The 20,709-nt window shown below is 21.2% G+C and overlaps 7 protein-coding genes and 2 non-coding genes across 9 annotated transcripts; 5 read left to right on the forward strand and 4 right to left on the reverse strand.

Moving 5' to 3' along the window:
• Window positions 1–750: 750 nt before the first annotated feature.
• On the forward strand, window positions 751–4,447 carry rbbB (ARID/BRIGHT DNA binding domain-containing protein; the record flags this gene model as incomplete). Its single annotated transcript, XM_641864.1, has 2 exons — window positions 751–1,518; window positions 1,619–4,447. 2 exons carry the CDS (start codon window positions 751–753, stop codon window positions 4,445–4,447), a joined length of 3,597 nt encoding a protein of 1,198 aa, XP_646956.1.
• Window positions 4,448–4,533: 86 nt separating this feature from the next.
• On the reverse strand, window positions 4,534–5,276 carry DDB_G0269082 (hypothetical protein; the record flags this gene model as incomplete). Its single annotated transcript, XM_641865.1, has 3 exons — window positions 4,534–4,687; window positions 4,782–4,990; window positions 5,070–5,276. The coding sequence occupies 3 exons, from the start codon at window positions 5,274–5,276 to the stop codon at window positions 4,534–4,536; spliced, it is 570 nt and encodes a 189-aa protein (XP_646957.1).
• Window positions 5,277–7,070: 1,794 nt separating this feature from the next.
• On the forward strand, window positions 7,071–7,511 carry DDB_G0268780 (hypothetical protein; the record flags this gene model as incomplete). The annotated part of the gene is made up of 1 exon (XM_641866.1): window positions 7,071–7,511. The coding sequence occupies one exon, from the start codon at window positions 7,071–7,073 to the stop codon at window positions 7,509–7,511; it is 441 nt and encodes a 146-aa protein (XP_646958.1).
• A 1,623-nt stretch (window positions 7,512–9,134) lies between these two features.
• On the forward strand, window positions 9,135–11,066 carry DDB_G0269084 (hypothetical protein; the record flags this gene model as incomplete). The annotated part of the gene is made up of 2 exons (XM_641867.1): window positions 9,135–10,977; window positions 11,062–11,066. 2 exons carry the CDS (start codon window positions 9,135–9,137, stop codon window positions 11,064–11,066), a joined length of 1,848 nt encoding a protein of 615 aa, XP_646959.1.
• A 790-nt stretch (window positions 11,067–11,856) lies between these two features.
• On the forward strand, window positions 11,857–15,281 carry manC (hypothetical protein; the record flags this gene model as incomplete). The annotated part of the gene is made up of 3 exons (XM_641868.1): window positions 11,857–12,110; window positions 12,200–12,658; window positions 12,755–15,281. The coding sequence occupies 3 exons, from the start codon at window positions 11,857–11,859 to the stop codon at window positions 15,279–15,281; spliced, it is 3,240 nt and encodes a 1,079-aa protein (XP_646960.1).
• A 401-nt stretch (window positions 15,282–15,682) lies between these two features.
• On the forward strand, window positions 15,683–16,960 carry DDB_G0268782 (hypothetical protein; the record flags this gene model as incomplete). Its single annotated transcript, XM_641869.1, has 1 exon — window positions 15,683–16,960. The coding sequence occupies one exon, from the start codon at window positions 15,683–15,685 to the stop codon at window positions 16,958–16,960; it is 1,278 nt and encodes a 425-aa protein (XP_646961.1).
• A 309-nt stretch (window positions 16,961–17,269) lies between these two features.
• Window positions 17,270–17,341, reverse strand: tRNA-Asp-GUC-7. Its single transcript has one exon. It is a non-coding gene; the product is annotated as a tRNA-Asp (tRNA).
• Window positions 17,342–17,417: 76 nt separating this feature from the next.
• Window positions 17,418–17,491, reverse strand: tRNA-Val-AAC-5. The gene has a single exon. It is a non-coding gene; the product is annotated as a tRNA-Val (tRNA).
• A 161-nt stretch (window positions 17,492–17,652) lies between these two features.
• DDB_G0268996 (hypothetical protein) lies at window positions 17,653–20,534 on the reverse strand (the record flags this gene model as incomplete). Its single annotated transcript, XM_641870.1, has 7 exons — window positions 17,653–17,675; window positions 17,744–17,909; window positions 18,009–18,216; window positions 18,325–19,064; window positions 19,168–19,411; window positions 19,629–20,026; window positions 20,532–20,534. 7 exons carry the CDS (start codon window positions 20,532–20,534, stop codon window positions 17,653–17,655), a joined length of 1,782 nt encoding a protein of 593 aa, XP_646962.1.
• Between the last annotated feature and the right edge of the window lie 175 nt (window positions 20,535–20,709).

The following is a 20,709-nucleotide window of genomic DNA, read 5'->3' on the forward strand; positions in this document are numbered from 1 at the left end:
AAAAAAAAAAAAAAAAAAAAAAAAAAAAAAGGTAATTAATTATTTATGGAAATAGAAACAACACCCCAAAAACCACCAACAATTTCTGTGCTTTTTTTTTTTTATTTTTTTTATTTATTTTATTTTTTTTATTTTTTTTTTTTCGAAATTTTTTTTTTTTTTTTTTATTTTTTTTTTTTTCATAAAACACTTATTATTTTTTTTTTTATCTTATATTTGATAGATTTGGTAACACACATATATAACCAACCGTTAAAACCGTACCATATAAAAAAAAATTTTATTTTGATCAATATATTTTTTTTTTTTTTTTTTTAATCATATATTTTTTTTTTTAATATTTTATTAATTTTTGTCATTAAAAATAAAAAAAAAAAAAGCCAAAAAAAAAAAAAATAAAAAAATAAAAAAAAATAAAAATAAAAATAAAAAAAATAAAAATAGAGGTAGAAAAAGAAAACAAAATAAAAGAAATCTATTAAATTTTATTACAGATTATTTTAAAAACAAACAAAAACAAAAACAAAAATTAAAAATCAAAAAAAAGAGATAGGGGAAAAGATATCGTATTTTCATAAAAAATATAAAAAATAAAAAATAAAAAAATAAAAATAATTATTTTATTTAGCTACATAAAATCCAAAAAAAAATAATAATAATAAATAAATAAATTAATAAATTAATAAATTAATTAATAAATAAATAAATAAGAAGGAAGTAAAGAAAAGTAAAAAATAAATTAAATTAAAAATGATAAATAATGAATTACCAATAAATGGAGATATTGGTGGTGGTGGTGTTGGTGTTGGTAGTAATGGTATTGAAAAAAATAAAGAAAATAATCAAGATAAAGTTAAAGAATCAACAATTAGCACTAGAAAAAAAAGAGATTTAGTTCAATGTTCAAATTGTAGTATTCAATTACCAATATCATCATATAAAACTCATATTAGTAATTGCACACCAATTTATTCGAAACCATCGATTACATTATCAATAAATTCACCACCAAAACACCAATCATCATCTTCATTAAAAGAAGCCACAAAAAGACTTTCATTATCACCAAAATCTCCATCACAACAACCATTATCACCAAACTCAATTAAAACTAGAAAAATGACGGGATCAATACCAACTCCATTATTCATTATTAATAATAATAATAATGATAGTAACAATACCACAAATAGTAATAATACAAACAATACACCAAATTCTAAAATTAAGAGAGGAAGAATGTCATCATCAAATGTAATCCAACCAAAACCAACAGTAAAGAAAACACCAACAAAATCACCATCATCAAAATCACCTTCAAAATCACCTTCAAAATCACCAACAAAATCATCTTCAAAATCACCATCAAAATCACCTTCAAAATCACCATCAAAATCTGAAACAACATCACCAAAAAAGAGAAAATATATAGCACCAAATAATAGTTCACAATCTACAACACCAACATCATCAACATCAACTTCACCAACATCAAAATTAAAACAAACTCAATATAAGGTAATTATTATTATTATTATTATTATTACTATTATAATTTTATATTTATATATATATATATAAAATATTAATTTTTTATTATTTATTTTATGAAAAAAAGGGATGGGCAAAAAATACAATTAGTGAATGGAGAATACCAGAAGCACCAGTATTTTATCCAACTATTGAAGAATTTAAATCACCATTAAGATATATTGAATCGATTAGACCAATAGCAGAGAAATATGGTATTTGTAAGATTGTACCACCATTCAAGAGTGATTCAATTACAAAGAATATTGATCCAAAGAAATTTAAATTTAAAACTAAAGTTCAAAATATACATCAATTGAAGAGACGTTGGAATGGACCTAATGAATTGTTTGTATCTGATTTATGTGAGTTTTTAGATAAGAAAACCAATACACCATTGGAATCATTACCAAAATATGATGGAAGGGATTTAGATTTCTATACATTGTTTTTAGAAGTCAATAGATGGGGTGGTTGTAATGAGTGTACTCATTCCTCCAAATGGAATGAAGTCATAAAGGTATTGAAAGTAACTGATTTCTGTAGTAAACCAATTCAAACCTTAAAGAATTATTATCATCGTTATTTGGATGATTTCGAATCTGATAGTAGAAAGAAATTCATGATAACTCATAAATTAACTTCAAAAGATCAAATTGATAATCATTTATTTGTAAATGAAATCATTCAACAATATAATCAATATAGTAAATTTTATAGTGAATTTGAAAAAGAAGAATCTTTAAATAATATTAAAAATAATAATAATAATAATAATAACAATAGTGATGATGAAAGAGATGAAGGTTCTGATGATAATAATAATCAAAATAAAAATATTAATAGAAATATTGAAAGAGAAATTATTATTGAAGATTCAGATGATGAAAAATTAAATAATAATAATAATAATGATTATGATTATGATTATGAAGAATCTGATGAAGAATCTGATGATGACCCAACAAAAGGTGTGGTTTTAAGAAAAAAAGAATTAAAGAAACCAATAATACAAAATAAAACTATAACTACTCCAAAGAAAAGAGGTAGAAAGAGAAAGGTTCAACAAGAAATTAAAAAGGAGATAGAAGAAGAGGAAGAGGAAGAAGAAGAACTTGTAGAAGAAGAAAAAGAAGAACACATTGTATATAATAATAATAATAATAATAATAATATTAAAGAAGATAATTTAAATGATTTAGATGATGATTCAGATGATTCAGATGATTCAGATGATTCAAAACAAGAATTTGGATTTTATGAAGGTAATACATATTCTTTGGAGGAATTTGAAATATTAGCTGCAAATTTTTCAAAGAAATGGTTTCCAGATGGTAATAATGATCCAAATACGGTTGAAAATGAATTTTGGAGAATTGTAGAGAATGGTGATGAAAATGTTCAAGTTCATTATGGTAGTGATTTAGATGTTACAACACATGGAAGTGGTTTCTCTAGAACTACAAATACGCAACCAAATGAACATTGGAATCTTAATCAAATGCCAAAGATGGAGGAATCATTATTCTCTCATCTTACAGAGACAATCGCTGGTGTAACCGATCCAATGATGTATGTTGGTATGTTGTTTTCATCATTTTGTTGGCATAATGAGGATAATTATCTCTATTCTATCAATTATCTTCACAAGGGTACCTATAAGACTTGGTATGGTGTGCCAGGCTCATGTTCGGATCAGTTTGAGAAAGTTATGAAAAATCTTGTGCCAGAGTTATTCGAAAAACAGCCTAACCTTCTCTACCTTTTAATTACAATGATTTCGCCAGATGTATTCAAGCGTCGTCATGTTCCAATCTATAAATGTTTACAAGGTCCTGGTGAATATGTAATTACATTCCCACAAGCGTATCATGCTGGTTTTAGTCATGGTTTTACAATTGCTGAAGCTGTTAATTTTGCACCACCAGATTGGATTCCATTTGGCAGTAGTTCCATCGAAAGATATCAAGAGACTCATCGTTCTTCAGTGTTTTCTCATGATCAACTACTCTATACCATTGCAAATAGATCACCATCATCTGATCTTTCAGTTTGGTTATCTAAAGAATTTCAAAAAATTAAATCAAAAGAAAACTCATTACGTAATCAATTATTAAAACGTAATCCAACTCTAATCATTGAAAAATCTCAAAAATCAACCCAAGAAATCTTAAATAATGAACCACTTCAATGTTTTGTTTGTAAATATGATTGTTTTCTTTCTTTTATTCAATGTAGTGAACATTCAATTGAAATTGATGATTTTAATCAACATCAATGGTTAGATAATAGTAATGATAGTATAGGTAGTAATTTTAATAATAATAATAATAATAATAATAATAATAATAATAATAATAATAATAATAATAATAATAATAATAATAATAATAATAATAATAGTAATAATAAAACTATTAAAATTTGTTGTCTTTCTCATTTTGAAGATCTTTGTGATTGTAATAAAAAGAAATTAATTTCTATATTTTCAATTGAAGATTTAGATAAAACAATTTCAAGTGTAAATAAAATTCAACATCAACATCAACAACAACAACAACAACAACAACAACAACAACAACAACAACAACAACAACAACAACAACAACAACAACAACAACAACAACAACAACAACAACCAATCCAACCAACATCAACATCAACATCAAATAGTAATAATAATAATAATATAATACAACAACAACAACAACAACAATCAACACCATTAACAATTAAACCAATTTCAAATGCTCCACTTTCACCATCTTTACCAACTACAAGAAATATTCTTCATAAACCTGTATATAAATTTCCACACCCATCTTCAAATGAAATTTCTCCAACTCCATCACTTACTTTAATTTTCTCAAAAAATTTAAAAAATTCAAGTTTAATTAAATTTAAAATAAATAAATAATTTATAATTTTTTTTTTTAATATATAAAACTTTTTTTTTTTTTTTATTTGTTTTTTTTAGAAATGTTTGTTTAACATAATAATTATTTATAAATATTGAACACCTATTATTTGAGAACCAATACATTTACCTAATTCTTGAGCATGATGGCTTTTATCACTATAATAATAAATTGTATTTTTAAAACAATAAAATATTTTACTAACATCACCAACTGGTTTTATATCAACAAAACTAAATCTAGATTTTATTTTTTATTTTTTTAATTATCTAAAATTAGATAATGATAATTTTTCATGTTTTTTTTTTTTAAAAATTAATAATTAATAGTTACCCATTTTTTAAAATTTCTGAAATACCATTTGTAATATTTGAATAAATTCCATCCATACCACACATTGATGATAATTGTTCCACTGATGAAACAAATAATGACCATGAAAATTGTCCATTTCCTTGAGTTTTTACATAATTCATCATTTGTAAAACACCTTTTGAACAAATACCATTTGTATCATTTTTATTATTCTCTATTATTACTTTCTTTTTTTTTTTTTTTTTTAAATTATTTTAAAATAAATTCAAATGTTTATATATAAAATAAATAAAAAAATAATCTTACTTGAACATTTAATATTACTTCACTTGCAAACATTTCATATTCAATTGAATTTGAAAAAAGAAACCATGGAATATGGAATTTTTCAGAATGATTATCATTTGAAAATACAGCTGGGGATGAGTTTGGTTTTGGTAAATCTTTACCTAAACTAAAATTAAAATTTAAATATAAGGTAATTAAAAAAAAGAGTAATAATATAGTTTTCATTATTTATTTTTTTTATAATTTTTTTTTTTTTACTAATTGTATTTTTATTTAAATAAACAATATACAATAAATTTTTAATTTTTAATTTATACTCTTGATATTTTTTTTATTTTAATGAAAGAAATCTTGATAAGATTTATTTTTGTTTGTAGTTAAAAATGGTGTGAAATTTTTAGTTTTTTTTTTTTTTATTTTTTTTTTCTTTTTAATATTTCAATTTTCCAAGATATTGTTTATTTTTGGACCAAAAATAAGTGTGCCCCAAAACATATAGTCTGAAGAAATAAAATAGTTATCGGATTTAAAAAATAGTTGTCAAAAATTGAAAAAATAAAAAAAAGAAAATAAAAACCATGAAAACACTAAATTATTAATATATTATTTCCAAATTTTTTTTTTCTTATCTTTTTTTTTTTTTTTAATGGGTTAATTACAACAATTATTTATTTCTTTGTTAAATTAAAAAGATTTTTTTTTTTAAAATTAATTTTGACTTATTAAATTTTGAGAAAATTAAAAATTAAAAAAAAAATTCCCATAATTGAAATTGTGCACACCCTTAAATTTTTTTTTTTTTATTTCAACTCAAATTTTTTACATTATCCTTAAAAACCCTCTTTATAATTTAAAAAAATAATAATGTCAAAAGTTAAAAAAATAAAAACAGATAATAATAATAAAATATTTCAAGATATTATTGATTTTGAAATTTTAAAATCTATAATCAATTATTTATTAATCAGCAAAAAAAATAAAAATAAAAATAATAATTAATAAATTTTATTTTAATAGAAATGAAATATTAAATTATATATTAGTTTCAAAAAAGTGGTATAATTTTATATCGTTAACAATATCAAAAAATATTATTAATAAATTATTTGAATATTGGTTAGATATTAATCATAATGATTATAACTCATTTATTGAAAATTTTAATAATAAAAATCAATATGATAAAAATAATTTATTTTTTGAAAGTGGTAAACAAAATAAAATTAGGTTTAATAAAGAATTTTCAATTATAAAAATCAAAGAATCTGTAACAACTGGTGGTCGGTATCATCAGTATTAATTTTTCCTAATGATTTCTTTATTGTGTTGGTTATTGCTGCTGAAGTTATTGGTGTTGTAATGTTGGGTGATGATGGTGGTGTCGTATGATTATTCAATTGTTGTTGAGATTGTTGATTTATTAATTGAATGTGTTGTTGAAGAAGCTGATTTTGTTTATCTATTTGTTAACCTACAATTTTTAAATTTATATTATTATTTTATATGGTGATTTTGTGTGTGGCATTTTTAATATCTGGTATCTAATATCTGTTATGAAAACTTTTGTGAAATTCAAATTAATTTAATTTTTTTTTTTTTTTTTTTTTTTTTTTTTTTGAAAATTAAATTTAATTTAAAATTAATTAAATTTAATTACAACGGGAGAAAACCCCTTTAAACAAAACAATAAAATAAATTATTATTATTTTCTGAATTGTATGTGTCATAACAAATTGTTGAAACAAAACTATATTCTAAATTATTATTATTTATTTTTGAATTATTGTTTAGTTGTGTTTAGTGAGTTTATTATATAAAATGAAACAATTTATTAAAATGAATTAAGTTAGTAATAATTAATATTGAATTATCAATTCAATATTAATAGTTATTTTTAAATGTTCTGTTTAGAACATTTCATAAAATTAAATAAATATTAGTATTAACAAGATATTTTTTTGAGATCTTGTTACAGAATCAATAATCAATGATTATTTTAAATTCAATTTGTTTTTATATATGATTACAATTGATGATTTTAAAGAAATTAAAAATAAATTTGAAATTAATCAATTAGTTTATAATAGAATTGAAGTTAATTTTGAAAATTATTGTGGTTTAAATGATGATTATACTATGTTCAAAATAAGTGAATATGTATCAAATGAAAATTCAGAAACCATATCAAATTTATTTAAAATATTAGAATTAAATTCTGATTTTTGGTTGAATGATGGTTATATTCCAAATTTTGAAGATGAAGGTAATAAGAAATGCACTGAAATATATTTTAATAATTTATTAATTGGTGGTTATAATAAAAATGTAGGTAAAGATGGAGAAACAGTAAAGGTATTCAAAATTTTCAAAGGTAAAAATTTAATTTATGATGGACCTAGTGCAATTTTTGATTTTTTAACAAGTGTCAACTATTCAGCTTATTTGACCCAGATCGATTAAAGTAAAAAAAGAAAATAAATGTGAAGATTTTGTTGAAGCACGTCATTGAATCAAAGTTCATCAATTTGAAAATTTACATTCAATTACAATATGGCTGCTGAAATTAATACGGTAATTTTGGCAGACCTAAGTCCCATGCCAAAATTAATATGGCTGCTGAAATTAATATGGTAATTTTGGCATGGGACAAATAACAACTAACTATTTTCAAATATTATCAAACATATCAAAACAAATGGGATCTACTAGTTTCTATGATGATAACTCCGAATTTAATCAAATGGTTAATTCATTCATTACAAGAAAATCTTTAAAGAATTAAAAAATAACATTGATAATTCCAATAGATTATCCAATCGATAATGAAGGTTGTGTTAATTATGATGATGGAAGTGATCATGAAATGTGTGCTAATGAAATAAATAAAACTATAGAATACTATTCTAATTGTTTTAAACCATTATTTTCAGAATTAAATACATCAATTGAAAGAATTGAATTTGATTGTATGGATCGATACATTTTCAAATTTATTAAATAATAAATCAATTAAATATTATCTTTATATGGTAATAGTGATTTCATTGTTTACTCATTAGAACCAATTGGTGGTGGTGATGGTGATGGTGATGGTGGACACAAAAACAACTACAAGAACAAGAACAAGAACAACAACAAAAATCAGATAACATAAATTTAAAAGAAAATAAAATTATAATTCTACATGATATTTATTTTCAAGAATTAAATATTATTAAAAATCCATTTTTCACAACAGTAATAAAGAAAATGCATACAGCTTGTTATTATGGATAGAAAAAATAAAAATAAAAACAATTGAAAATCTTTATTATAATATAATTTTTATAATAAAATTGTAGCTAATATTGAAACTAATAGTGGCATTTTTCATCCAGATAATTCAACTTTATTTCTGATATTTTTGGTTTGTTGAGCTGGTTGAGCTGAATCACATAGAAATCCACCTCAATAGTTATTGATTGATGAGCCAACTGTTGTAGTTTGGCCATGAAGTGATTGGTTGAGTTTGATCATTTAATAATGGTGTGGTTGGTTGTGTATTGAGTTTGACCTAATCATAATCACAAGGTTTATAAGTGCTGAAGACATTTTGATGATTGCTGTGGTTGTGTGGGGGCAGTTGGTGCTACTGTTTTACTAATAATAACAAGATATTAGTAACCAAACTATCTGAACCTTCATTTTTATTATTTTCATGTTCTTATATTTGAATAATTACTGTTGTACTTGTTAAATTATTGAAAGAATGAAAGAACTGTTTGAATTGGTTTCATTACAGTTGATGGTTGTTGTGGTGGACTACTGTTACTACAAATACTATCTCAATGGATATTGTGTGCTCTTTTCGTTCGCATGAGATTTATCACTTGAAAACCACTTGAGTTTCTATTGTTGTTTGGTACTGATAGAAAATATTAAACCAGATTGTTGATCCGTTTTTTTTTCTTCCCCATCCCATTGAAAAAAAAAAAAAAAAAAAAAAAAAAAAAATTATAATTTTAGAAGAAAAAAAAATATCTTGGTCAGTTTTTTTTTTTTTTTTTTATTGGGATGAAAAAAAAAAATTTTAAAAAAATAATAATGTCAACAAATAAAAAAATTAAAACAGATAATAAAAATAAAATATTTCAAGATATTATTGATTTTGAAATTTTAAAATCTATAATCAATTATTTATTAATCAGCAACAAAAATAAAAATAATAATAAAAATAGCAATACCTGTAATCAATATAAAATTAATAAATTTTATTTTAATAGAAATGAAATATTAAATTATATATTAGTTTCAAAAAAGTGGTATAATTTTATATCATTAACAATATCAAATAATATTATTAATAATAAATTATTTGAACATTGGTTAATTAATAATAATATAAATAATTCATTTATTGAAAATTATAATAATCAAAATCAATATGATAAAAATAATTTAATTTTTGATAGTGATAAAAAAAATAAAATTAATTTTAATAAAGAGTTTTCAATTATAAAAATCAAAGAATCAATAATCAATGATTATTTTAAATTCAATTTATTTTTACATAAGATTACAATTGATGATTTTAAAGAAATTAAAAATAAATTTGAAAATAATCAATTACTTTATAATAGAATTGTAGTTAATATTTGTATTATTGAATTCACACCATATAATAGTGAATTATATGAATATGTATCAAATGAAAATTCAGAAACCATATCAAATTTATTTAAAATATTAGAATTAAATTGTGATAATTCGTTGGAATATGGTTATATTCCAGTTTCTGAAGAGGGAGATAAACTTAATAACAAATACAATGGGTTATATTTAAATAATTTATCAATTGATGGTTTTGATACATATGTAGATGAAGATGAAGATACATTAAAGATTTTTAATATTTTAAAAGGTAAAAATATAATTTATGGAGTATATGATACTAAAAGTAATGAAAGTCCAACACATATCAATTATTCAGCATTATTTGATCCAGATAATTCAGGTCAACAAGTTGAATCAATTAAAGTACAATGTTGTACTGATTATGAAGAGGCTGTTGAAGCACGTCATTTAATCAAAGTTAATCAATTTGAAAATTTACATTCAATTACAATACCAATTAATTCATTTCAAATATTATCAAACTTATCTGAAGAAATGGAATTTCATACATTATACCGAAATAGGGCAGAATTAGGTAATTCAGGAAATATGAAATCAGAATTAAATCAAATGATCAATTCATTCATTACAAGTAAATCTTTAAAGAATTTAAATATCAAATCGGAAAATTCAATTGAACACTTTCATCCAAATCATTATTATGATGGTAATAGTGATCATGAAATTTTTGTTAATAAAATAAATGAAACTATAGAATCATATTCAAATTCATTTAAACCATTATTTTCAGAATTAAATACATCAATTGAAAGAATTGAATTTGATTGTATGGGTTTATTAAATATCGATACATTTTCAAATTTATTAAATAATAAATCAATTAAATATTTATCTTTATATGGTAATAGTGATTTCATTGTTTACTCATCAAAACCAACTGGTGATAATGGTGGTAGTAAATTACATGAAGAAACTATTTCAATTAATCAATATTTATTTGAAAATATATTTACATCACCATTAACACCAATTAGACATTATAAAATTAATATCAAAAATTCAAAACAAATAAAATCAATATTTAATTTAATATTAAATAATATTTTTAAATTACAATTATATTCATTAATATTTGAATTTAATGAAAACGAATTAATTTGTGAATTTGTTAAAGAATTTAAAAATTTAATAAATAATATTTCAATACAACTACAACAAGAACAACAAGAACACCAAAAATCAAAAAACATAAATTTAAAAGAAATTAAAATTAAAATTAATAACGATAATGAATATTCTCAAGAATTAAATAGTATTAATAATCCATATTTCACAACAGTAATAAAGTATATTTCACAAGAGTAATAAATGGTTAATAATAATAAAAAATATAAAGTATAAAATAAAAAATAAAAACCCATTATCTAATGAAAATGAGTATCCCAAAGAGGACCTGATTTATTTTTGATTATTTTTTTAAAGAAAATAAAAGGTTCTTTTTTTTTTTTTTTTTTTTTTTTTTAATTTCTCGTAAAGAAATGTGGATGTGAATCTGTTTCTTCTTAGTTGATGATGTAACATGAGTAGTTGATAGACCAGTAGTGGTTGATCATACAGCATTTAAAATAATTACGACATTGAATATTTGCCATCTTTAAAGTCTCTATTGCAGATCGAATGAGCCATCAAAATCCTTCAAAAAATCATTTCTTTCATTGATTAAAACTGTATTCATCGATTGCATGAAACATAATTCGACATTGTTACATTATGTTGAATCTCTACTATTTGACCTTTATGATTAACTTTAGCTGGTCTGCAAATCCCAATATTGATGATAATGACAGAACTAAAAATATAAAAAATAAAACTTCATTTGCTAAACCTGCTTTATCAATTAACGCTTCTGTACCTAAATTACCAATAATTGGTCGACCATAGGTTGATTTATATTTTTTTTTTTTGCTTCACTTTTAACCCAAATGTATATATTTATTTGTTTATTTGTTTAAAATTGAAAAAATGAAAATAAAAAAAAAAAAAATAAAAAAAAAAAAGAAAAAAAAAAAAAAAAGAAAAAAAAAAAAAAAAAAAAAAAAAATAATAAAACATTCCAAAAGTAATTAACGTTTTTTTTTTTTTTTTTTTAAATTTTTTTTTTTTTTTTTTCCTTTAAACAAAGAAAACCAACATGTTTTATAAAACATTTGGTTTTTTATTTATTTATTTAATTATTTTAATTAGTGGTACTCTTTCTCAAAAAGAAATAGATAGTAGTAATGAACAACCAGTTATTGAAGTTTTCTTAGTACCACATAGTCATTGTGATGTTGGTTGGCTTAAAACAGTTGAACAATATTATACTGAAAATGTAACATTAATTCTTAATAATGTCATTGAAACTTTAACAAAAGATAAATCAAAAAAATTTAATTGGGCTGAAATGTAAGAAAACATAATATCATTTTTTTTTTTTTTTTTTTCTAATTATTATTTATTATTTATTATTTACTAATAAAAATAAAAAATTAAAGAATTTATTTTGAAAGGTGGTGGAATGATCAAAATGAAACTTTACAAAATCAAGTTAAACAATTAATTTCAAATAAACAATTTTATTTTGTAGGTGGTGGATGGACACAAAATGATGAAGCAATAACGGATTATCAAGCAGTAATTAATCAAATGACATTAGGACATCAATTTCTTTTCAATCAATTTGGAATTAAACCAGAGATTGGTTGGCAAATTGATCCATTTGGACCATCAACTTTAACACCAACATTATTTAAATTAATGGGTTTTAAATATCATGTTATTAATAGAATTGATGAAAGAATAAAATATATTTTCAATGCAACTGAAATGAATATTCCAGAATCTGGTATAATGACAATAGAAAGAGAATTTGAATTTTTATGGTACCCATCTTCAAATAATCCAAATATTTCAATATTTACTCATGTTTTAGATCATCATTATGAATCACCATCGTAATTATTAAAATATTATTATATTATATTATTAATATTTATCTAATTAATTACAAATATATATGTTAATTTGTTTTTTTTTTTAAAAATTAAAAGTTTAACAATTGTAGATTATGAAATACCAAATTTAACATATACATCAGGATTTGATTTTGAAGGTAATCCTAAAATTAATCCACCAATTACAATTTTAAATCTTAGATTTAGAGCAGATTTATTAGTAAAGATTATTAAAGAAAGAATTGATTTATTTAGACATAATAATCTTTTATTACCATTTGGAGGTGATTTTAGATTTCAAGATTCAAAAATAGAATTTAATAATATGGATAAATTAATTAAATTTATAAATTCAAATCAAAAAACTTATGGTGTAAATATAAAATATTCAACTGTTGATGAATATTTTGAAAAAGTAATACAAGATACCAATATTAATTGGAAGGAGGATACAACAACAACAACGACAACAACAATACCAATTGGTGGTGATGAATTCCCAAAATTATCAAATTTAGATTATTTTGATTATACGAAATGTGATTATAATGATTATCAAAAGTATAAAACATGTTCATTATATTATAGTGGTTTCTTTAGTTCTTATTCAGAATTGAAACAAATTTCAAGACAATCTGATAGTTTATTAAGAATTGGTGAATTTTTATATTCATTTGCAAATTTAATATCAAATAATAATAATAATGATGATGATGATGATGATGATAATGATTTTAATATTCAATTAAAAGAAATTTCTAATATATTAGTTCAACATAGAAATGTTAGTGGAATACTTACACATCATGATGCAATTACAGGTACAGCTAAAACTAAAGTTAGAGATGATTATCTTTTAATGTTGAATCAAGTACAATCGAATACAATGAATAATGTAATTCCTAATATTGTTGGATATCTATTATCAAATAAATCAATTCAAAATTTTGATTACTCTTGTAATAATACAATCATTATGAATTCACCACAAATTGGTGATATATTTTCAATTTCATTTACAAATAGTTTAGGATGGGATCGTTCAGAATATATTCAAATTCAATTACCACCTTCAACCATTGTAACAGTTTATAATTATAATTTGATTTCAATTCAATCTCAAATAGTTCAAAGATTTGATAAAGATAATCAAACATTTCTTTATTTTAATGTTGAAACACCATCATTAGGTATTTCAACTTATTTCATTATAATTACTTCAACCAATGATGACAATGTTGATGATGATGTTGATAAAGTATTTGGTGATGATGAATTATTAATATATCTTTTAAAAAATGGAATTTTAAGTAAACCTATTTTATCAGAGATTAGTGAAATTTCAGAATTATCATCATCATCATCATCGTCATCGTCATCATCATCGTCACAAATTACAATCGGAAATTCGAAATTTAATTTAAATTTCAATTATTTAAATGAAAATTATAATCTTTTAACTTTAACAAGTTTTGATGATTTAATTGAAAATGAATATTCAATACCAATTACACAAAATTATATAGAATATATTAGTGGTAATGATAATTCGTATATATTTAAACCAAGTGGTTTACCAGTTAATTTAAAACCAGAATCTCCTAAATTTTATAAAGTTACAGGTTCATTAGTTCAAATGATTACAATTTTATATACAAATAATTGTTCACAAACTTATATAGTTTATAATTCAACAACAACAACAACAACAACAACTACTACTACTACTACTACCAACAATGATGATTCACCACCATTAGAATTAATAAATGATGAACAATACTTTGAAATTGATAATATTGTTGCAGCAGGTTGGAATAAAGAAATTGGTAGTCAATTTAGTAGCGAATCAATTAATAATGATAAAACTTTCTATACTAGTAATGGTTTAGAATTAATTGAAAGAAATTATAAATCATTATTTAATGATACAACAGAATTTAATATGATTGCTGGTAATTATTATCCAGTGATTAATACAATTCAAATTTTAGATAATAAATCAAAAAAACAATTAACAATATTAACAAAACAAAGTTTTGGTGCAAGTAGTCAAAATAATGGTGAATTAAATTTACTTTTTATAAGAAGATCCACTGATCAATTTGTAACACTTAATGAAACAATGAATGATATTTCCAATCCTTTAATTAAAATTAAAGTATTATTTGGTAATTCAAATTCAATTGAAAATATTAGAACACCACATTCATTATTATTAGAGAATCCATTATTACCAATTTATTCAATTGTTTCCGATATTACAATAGATAAATGGATATCAATTTATAATACAGTATTTAAACCATTTAAAACTTCATTACCTTATAATTTACATTTATTAACATTTACAAAACAACAACAACAACAACAACAAGATTTCAATGAAGATAATCCTTTGGATTATTTCATTAGGTTTTTAAATATATATGAAATTTCTCAAAGTGAATCATTTTCACAACCAATAGAATTTAAATTAACAAATTATTTTAATAATTTTAATATTACAAATATTAGAGAATCTTCATTAACTTTTAATTCAATTATTAATAATAATACCAATTCAATAATTTTAAATCCATTAAATTTAATTTCCTTAATTATTACAATTAGTAAAAATTAAATGACTAATGAAAAAAAAAAAAAAAAAGTGTTAACACTTTTAAGTTAAAAAAGTGTTAGAAAAAATAAAACAAAAATTGATTGATTTGGTCATTTATTTTTTATATCTTTTTTTTTTTTTTTTTCTTAATTTTAATTCTTTTAATCATTAGTATTGTCCTTAAATAAGAATTATAGAAAGTCAAAAAAAAAAAAAAAGATTTATTTATGATAAATTCTGATTAAAAAAAATAAATAAAACTTTTAAATTTATAATTTTATTATTTTATAAATATTATTTTTAACTTTTAACTTTAAAAAATAAAAAAAAAATATTATTTTTTTATTTTTTTTTTTTTTTTTACTTTTTTTCAAATTTTTTTTTATTTTTTTTATTTTTTTATTTTTTAATTTCAATTAAAAATGGATAAATTATTTCAATCTGTATTTAATAATATTTATATATCAAGATTAATATTTAATTATTCTATATTATATAAAAAGAATGAAGTTGTAAGATTTGAAGATAGAGAATCATTATTAAATTATACAGAAAGAGAATTTATTAGAAAAATTGTATATTATGGTAAAGAGTTGAAGATTGGAGATTTACCAAATAATGGTGCACTAAAAGAGATTTCATTTCGTTCGATCAATCAAAGATCAATTTCAGGAAAAGATGTTCCATTTGGTGTTGAAGTTATTGAATTTAATGGTTTTTCAGGAAATTTAAATGAATATCCTTCAACATTAAATAAAGTCATTCAATTAATCATACCACCAGATGATGATGTAAATTTTGAAATACCAGCAAATATAACCTCATTATCAATTCGATGTTATAAACCATTAAAAGAAGTTTCAAAATATTTACCAAATTCAATTAAAGAATTAGAATTTGAAAATAATTATAAAGTTTATGATTGTTTTTATCAAGATTATGAAGAAAATGATGAAGATGAAGTGGAAAATGAAATTAATAATAATAATAATAATAATAATAATAATAATAATAATAATAATAATAGCAATAATTCAAAAATTATACTACCAAATAATTTAATAAAATTATCATTAGGTAAATATAATATAAAGTATTTAGCAGAAGGAATTTTACCAAAAACAATTGAACAATTAGAAATTTCAACTTGTAAATCGAAAAATGTATTTGATAAAGTTAATAATGAATACTTTGAAAATAATAGTAATTATAGCATTGGTTTATTTAATGTTTTAAGGTCATTGGAAAATCTTAAAGTATTATCAATTGATACAAGAAGTTTAATTACTAAAGAATCAAATTTAAAAGATTGCGATTCAATTAAAGATTTAACAATACATTGTAATTGTGGATATGACCCTAAAAAAGATTATCTTGAACAGTCAATTGAAGAATTCTCTTTACCACAGAGTGTAACAAAATTAAAGTTACTCGACTTTACAATGAATAAAATTCCATCAAATGTAATCCCAAATGGTGTACTATCACTAACAATTGATAGAATAGAAATCGTTGAATTACCACCATCTTTAACTTATTTAAAACTTTATGAAAAACCTGCTTATTATTACACAAAAGAAGAATCACTTTCTTTGTTATCTTTATTACCAAAATCATTAACTAAACTTACAATACCACATTATTTCCAGGATTTCAATTTAATATACAATGACAATATTAAAAAAATAAAATTTAGATGAAATAATCTTTATATATTTATTTATTTTTTAATATTAACAAGTTTTTAATAATAATAATATTAATAATAGTAATATTAATAATAGTAATAAGAATAATAATGATTAACAAACAATAATAATTATTTTAATTATTAATTTATTAGTTTTATATTTTAGAGTTTTCGTTCGAAACTTATAAAAACTGAAAAAATGAAAAAAATAAGTTGATTCAAGCTTTACAGCATTCATATAATATTTTAATTGTGTGTTTATTTTTTATTATGACCATCCGGATATCCGAAGTTCGGATTTCCATTTTACAGCAAAAAGCTCCCTGTCCGGGAATTGAACCCGGGCCTTTCGCGTGACAGGCGAAAATCCTCACCACTAGACCAACAAGGATGATTTTGTGATTTCTTTTTATTTTAGCCCGGAAATAAAGGTTTTAATTACAAACTAATTCTTAAAAATTAGTTTGTATTCAGAGCGGGAATCGAACCCACGACCTAATCCGTGTTAAGGATTCGTGATAACCGACTACACCATCCGAACTAATCGTTATTTTTTAATTAGAATAACTACTACCGATTTTTAGACATTCGAATTTAAAAAAAAAATGATTTTTAAACATGAAAAAAAAAAAAAAAAAAAACGATTTTTAAATTATCAATAATTAATTAATTTATTATTTTATTTGTGTAAAAAAAAAAAAATTAAAATTTTATAAAATTGATTGCTTTTATTTATTTTTTGGAATTATGGACTTGGTATCAGTCTTTCGTGTATAAAAAATAATTAAAATACCAATGATAATTGATAAAAGGTTAACAGAAAAACTAATAATGAAAGAAAGTACAAAACAATGATTACCATAGCATTGACCATCAATTGAATTTTCAGAGAGTCTATCGTAAACCTTACTGCTAAAAGTACTGAATATTAGTGCACCAGAAGCTGAAGATAATGCCAACTAAAATATTAAAAATAGTGTTAGAATTTATTTATTATTTTATCAATATTGGTATATAAAAATTATAAAATTAAATTGAAAAAAAAAGTAAATACATACAAAACCGAAATTAAGACCAAATCTTCTTGGACCAAATCTGAATGTTGCTAATAAAACCATAATTGAAACAATTCCACCATAACCAATACCAGTGAAAAGAGTAGCTGGGTAAAATATAGGTTTTAATTCAAATGCACAAACTAAATGAGTTAGTGTAATTATTAAACTTGATAAAACAACACACCAAAATCTTGATACTTTTTTCGAACTATTTATAAAAATAAAAATAAAAATAAAAATATTATTAATACTTTTTTTTCTATTTAAATAATAAATATATATATATATATATATATACATAAATAAATAAACATACATTAAATCTGATAAAAATCCCATTCCAACTCTACCAATTAAATTACCAATTGAAAAAACAATAACCAAATTACTTTGTGTTGAATCTGGTTCTCGCAAAGATTCAGCCATAATTGCAATATTATTTAAAAACATAATACTACAACCACCAGCAAAGAAATAAATTATCCATAAGCCCCAAAATTCAACCATTTTTAATAATTTTAAACCGGAAACATCTCTTTTACCATCTAAAAAGTTTGGATTAGAAGTATCAATTGAATTTAGATGTGATGATAAATTTGAATTTGATGGTGATGAAGATAATGAAGAAGATGATGATGATGAACCTTCACCCAATAGTTTAGTTTTATCGTTGTTTGATATATTATTATTAGTATTATTATTATTACCATTTGTAATAATACCATTACCACTACCATTTAAATTACTTTCTTCATCTTTTGAAATTATATATTTTTGTTTTTCATTAATATCATCATCAGATTGATAAGCTTCATTTTGTTGTTTCTTTTGCTGTTCGTTATCTTCATTTTCATTAGTTTCATCGAAAATTTCAGGTTCCTCAACACCTTCGATTTTAACAAGTCTTACAATATAAGTTGCAATAAACGATACAATTGATAACAGAATTGCAATAAATAATAAATATCCTTCTAAATTAGTTTTAAAGAATAGTTTATAGATTACTCCAAATACACCAGCTGATAACGCAAACATTCCAACAAGGACTCCACTAATCTAATTTTTATTTTAGAAAATAATAATAGTTAGTATTTATTTATTATTTATTTATTATTTATTATTTATTTATTATTTATTTATTTATTTATTTATTATTTACCTTTCCTCTATGTTTAATACTATAGTTATGAACATTTGCTACAACACATGCAGTAAAACTACCATATGATGATTGACCAATAATAAATAAAAAGAATGATAACAAATATACACTACTTGTTATATAACCCTTTACAATTGCCCATACACCCATACAACCAATAACATAAAATATTGTTGCTAATCCATTTGTAAAAAATGGTCCAAATAAATCGAAAAAGAATCCAACTGTAAGCCCAATATACCTAATTAATTTTATTATTATGTTTTTGAATAGTAAAATAAAAAAATAAAAAATTTATTTATGGTATTAAAAAAAAAAAAAAAAAAAAAAAAAAAAAAAAAATGAAAAAAAAAAAAAAAAAAAAAAACATATTAAAATAATGTTATAATTTTTAAAAAATAAAAGAAAATTCAAATATAAAATTGAAAAATAAATAAATAAATAAATAAAAAACTTACATTCCAACATCACCAATTGAAATTGCAAGACCAATATCAGTTTGAGAATATTCTAATTTATCTCTAATTTCATTTGAAATAATACTGAAACCATAAAGAGTACCAGAAGCTAAAATTGTTAAAATTCCCCAAAGTATTGACAAAATACGTTGAGTTTCTACATTTTTTATAAAGTGTGGAGGTTTATAAAATCTATGTAAACTTTTATCTTTTTTTTTTTTTTGAACGCTGTGTGGTTGTTTTTGCTTTATTGAATTTTTTTCATTCTTTAATAAATTTTTATTTTTTCCAATTGTGCTAATACTATCGACACTTTCATTTAATGATCTTTCTTCTTCTTCTAATCCTTCTTCGGTTGTAATGGAATAATTTGAATCATTCAATTTACTTAATAAATCCTTATCATTTGTCATAATTACTAAAAATTGTTTTTTTATTTATTTTTTTATTTTTTTATTTATTATTATTATTTTTTATTTTTTAAATTATATGAAAAACAAAAAAAAATATTTTCACATTTAATTTTTTTTTGTTATACTGTTTTTTTTTTTAATAATATTATAAATAAAAAAAAAAAAAAAAAATTTTATTTTATATTAAAGAATTATTTTATTTTTTTATTTAAAAAATGTTTTTATAATAATTTATTTTATGAAAAGTTTATTATTATTTGTGTGTTTAAAATTTTTTATATTTTTAGTAGATATATTTATTTTTTATTTTTTTACCTAGTTTATTATATAATAATTTAATTTCATCTGGATTGGAAAAATGGAATTTTTTTTTTTTTTTTCAATCAGTTTCGGTTTGTTCAAAATTAGTAAAAAAAAAAATTTAAAATTAATTAAAAAAAAAAAAAAAAAAATGTTAAAAAAAAAAAAAGAAAATATCTTTCCAATAAACCATGGTTATGAGAATAAAAGAGAGATCTAGATTCTTTTTAAAATGATTATTATTGTAATTGACATTTTTGACATTTTAAAAAAATTATTTTGTTGTAAAAAAAAAAAAAAAAAAAAAAAAAATTAAAATTAAAAAAAAAAAAAAAAAAAATAAAAAATAAAATAAAAAAAACAAACAT

The sequence above is a fragment of the Dictyostelium discoideum genome, assembly GCF_000004695.1.
Source record: "Dictyostelium discoideum AX4 chromosome 1 chromosome, whole genome shotgun sequence".
Lineage (NCBI taxonomy): Eukaryota > Evosea > Eumycetozoa > Dictyosteliales > Dictyosteliaceae > Dictyostelium > Dictyostelium discoideum.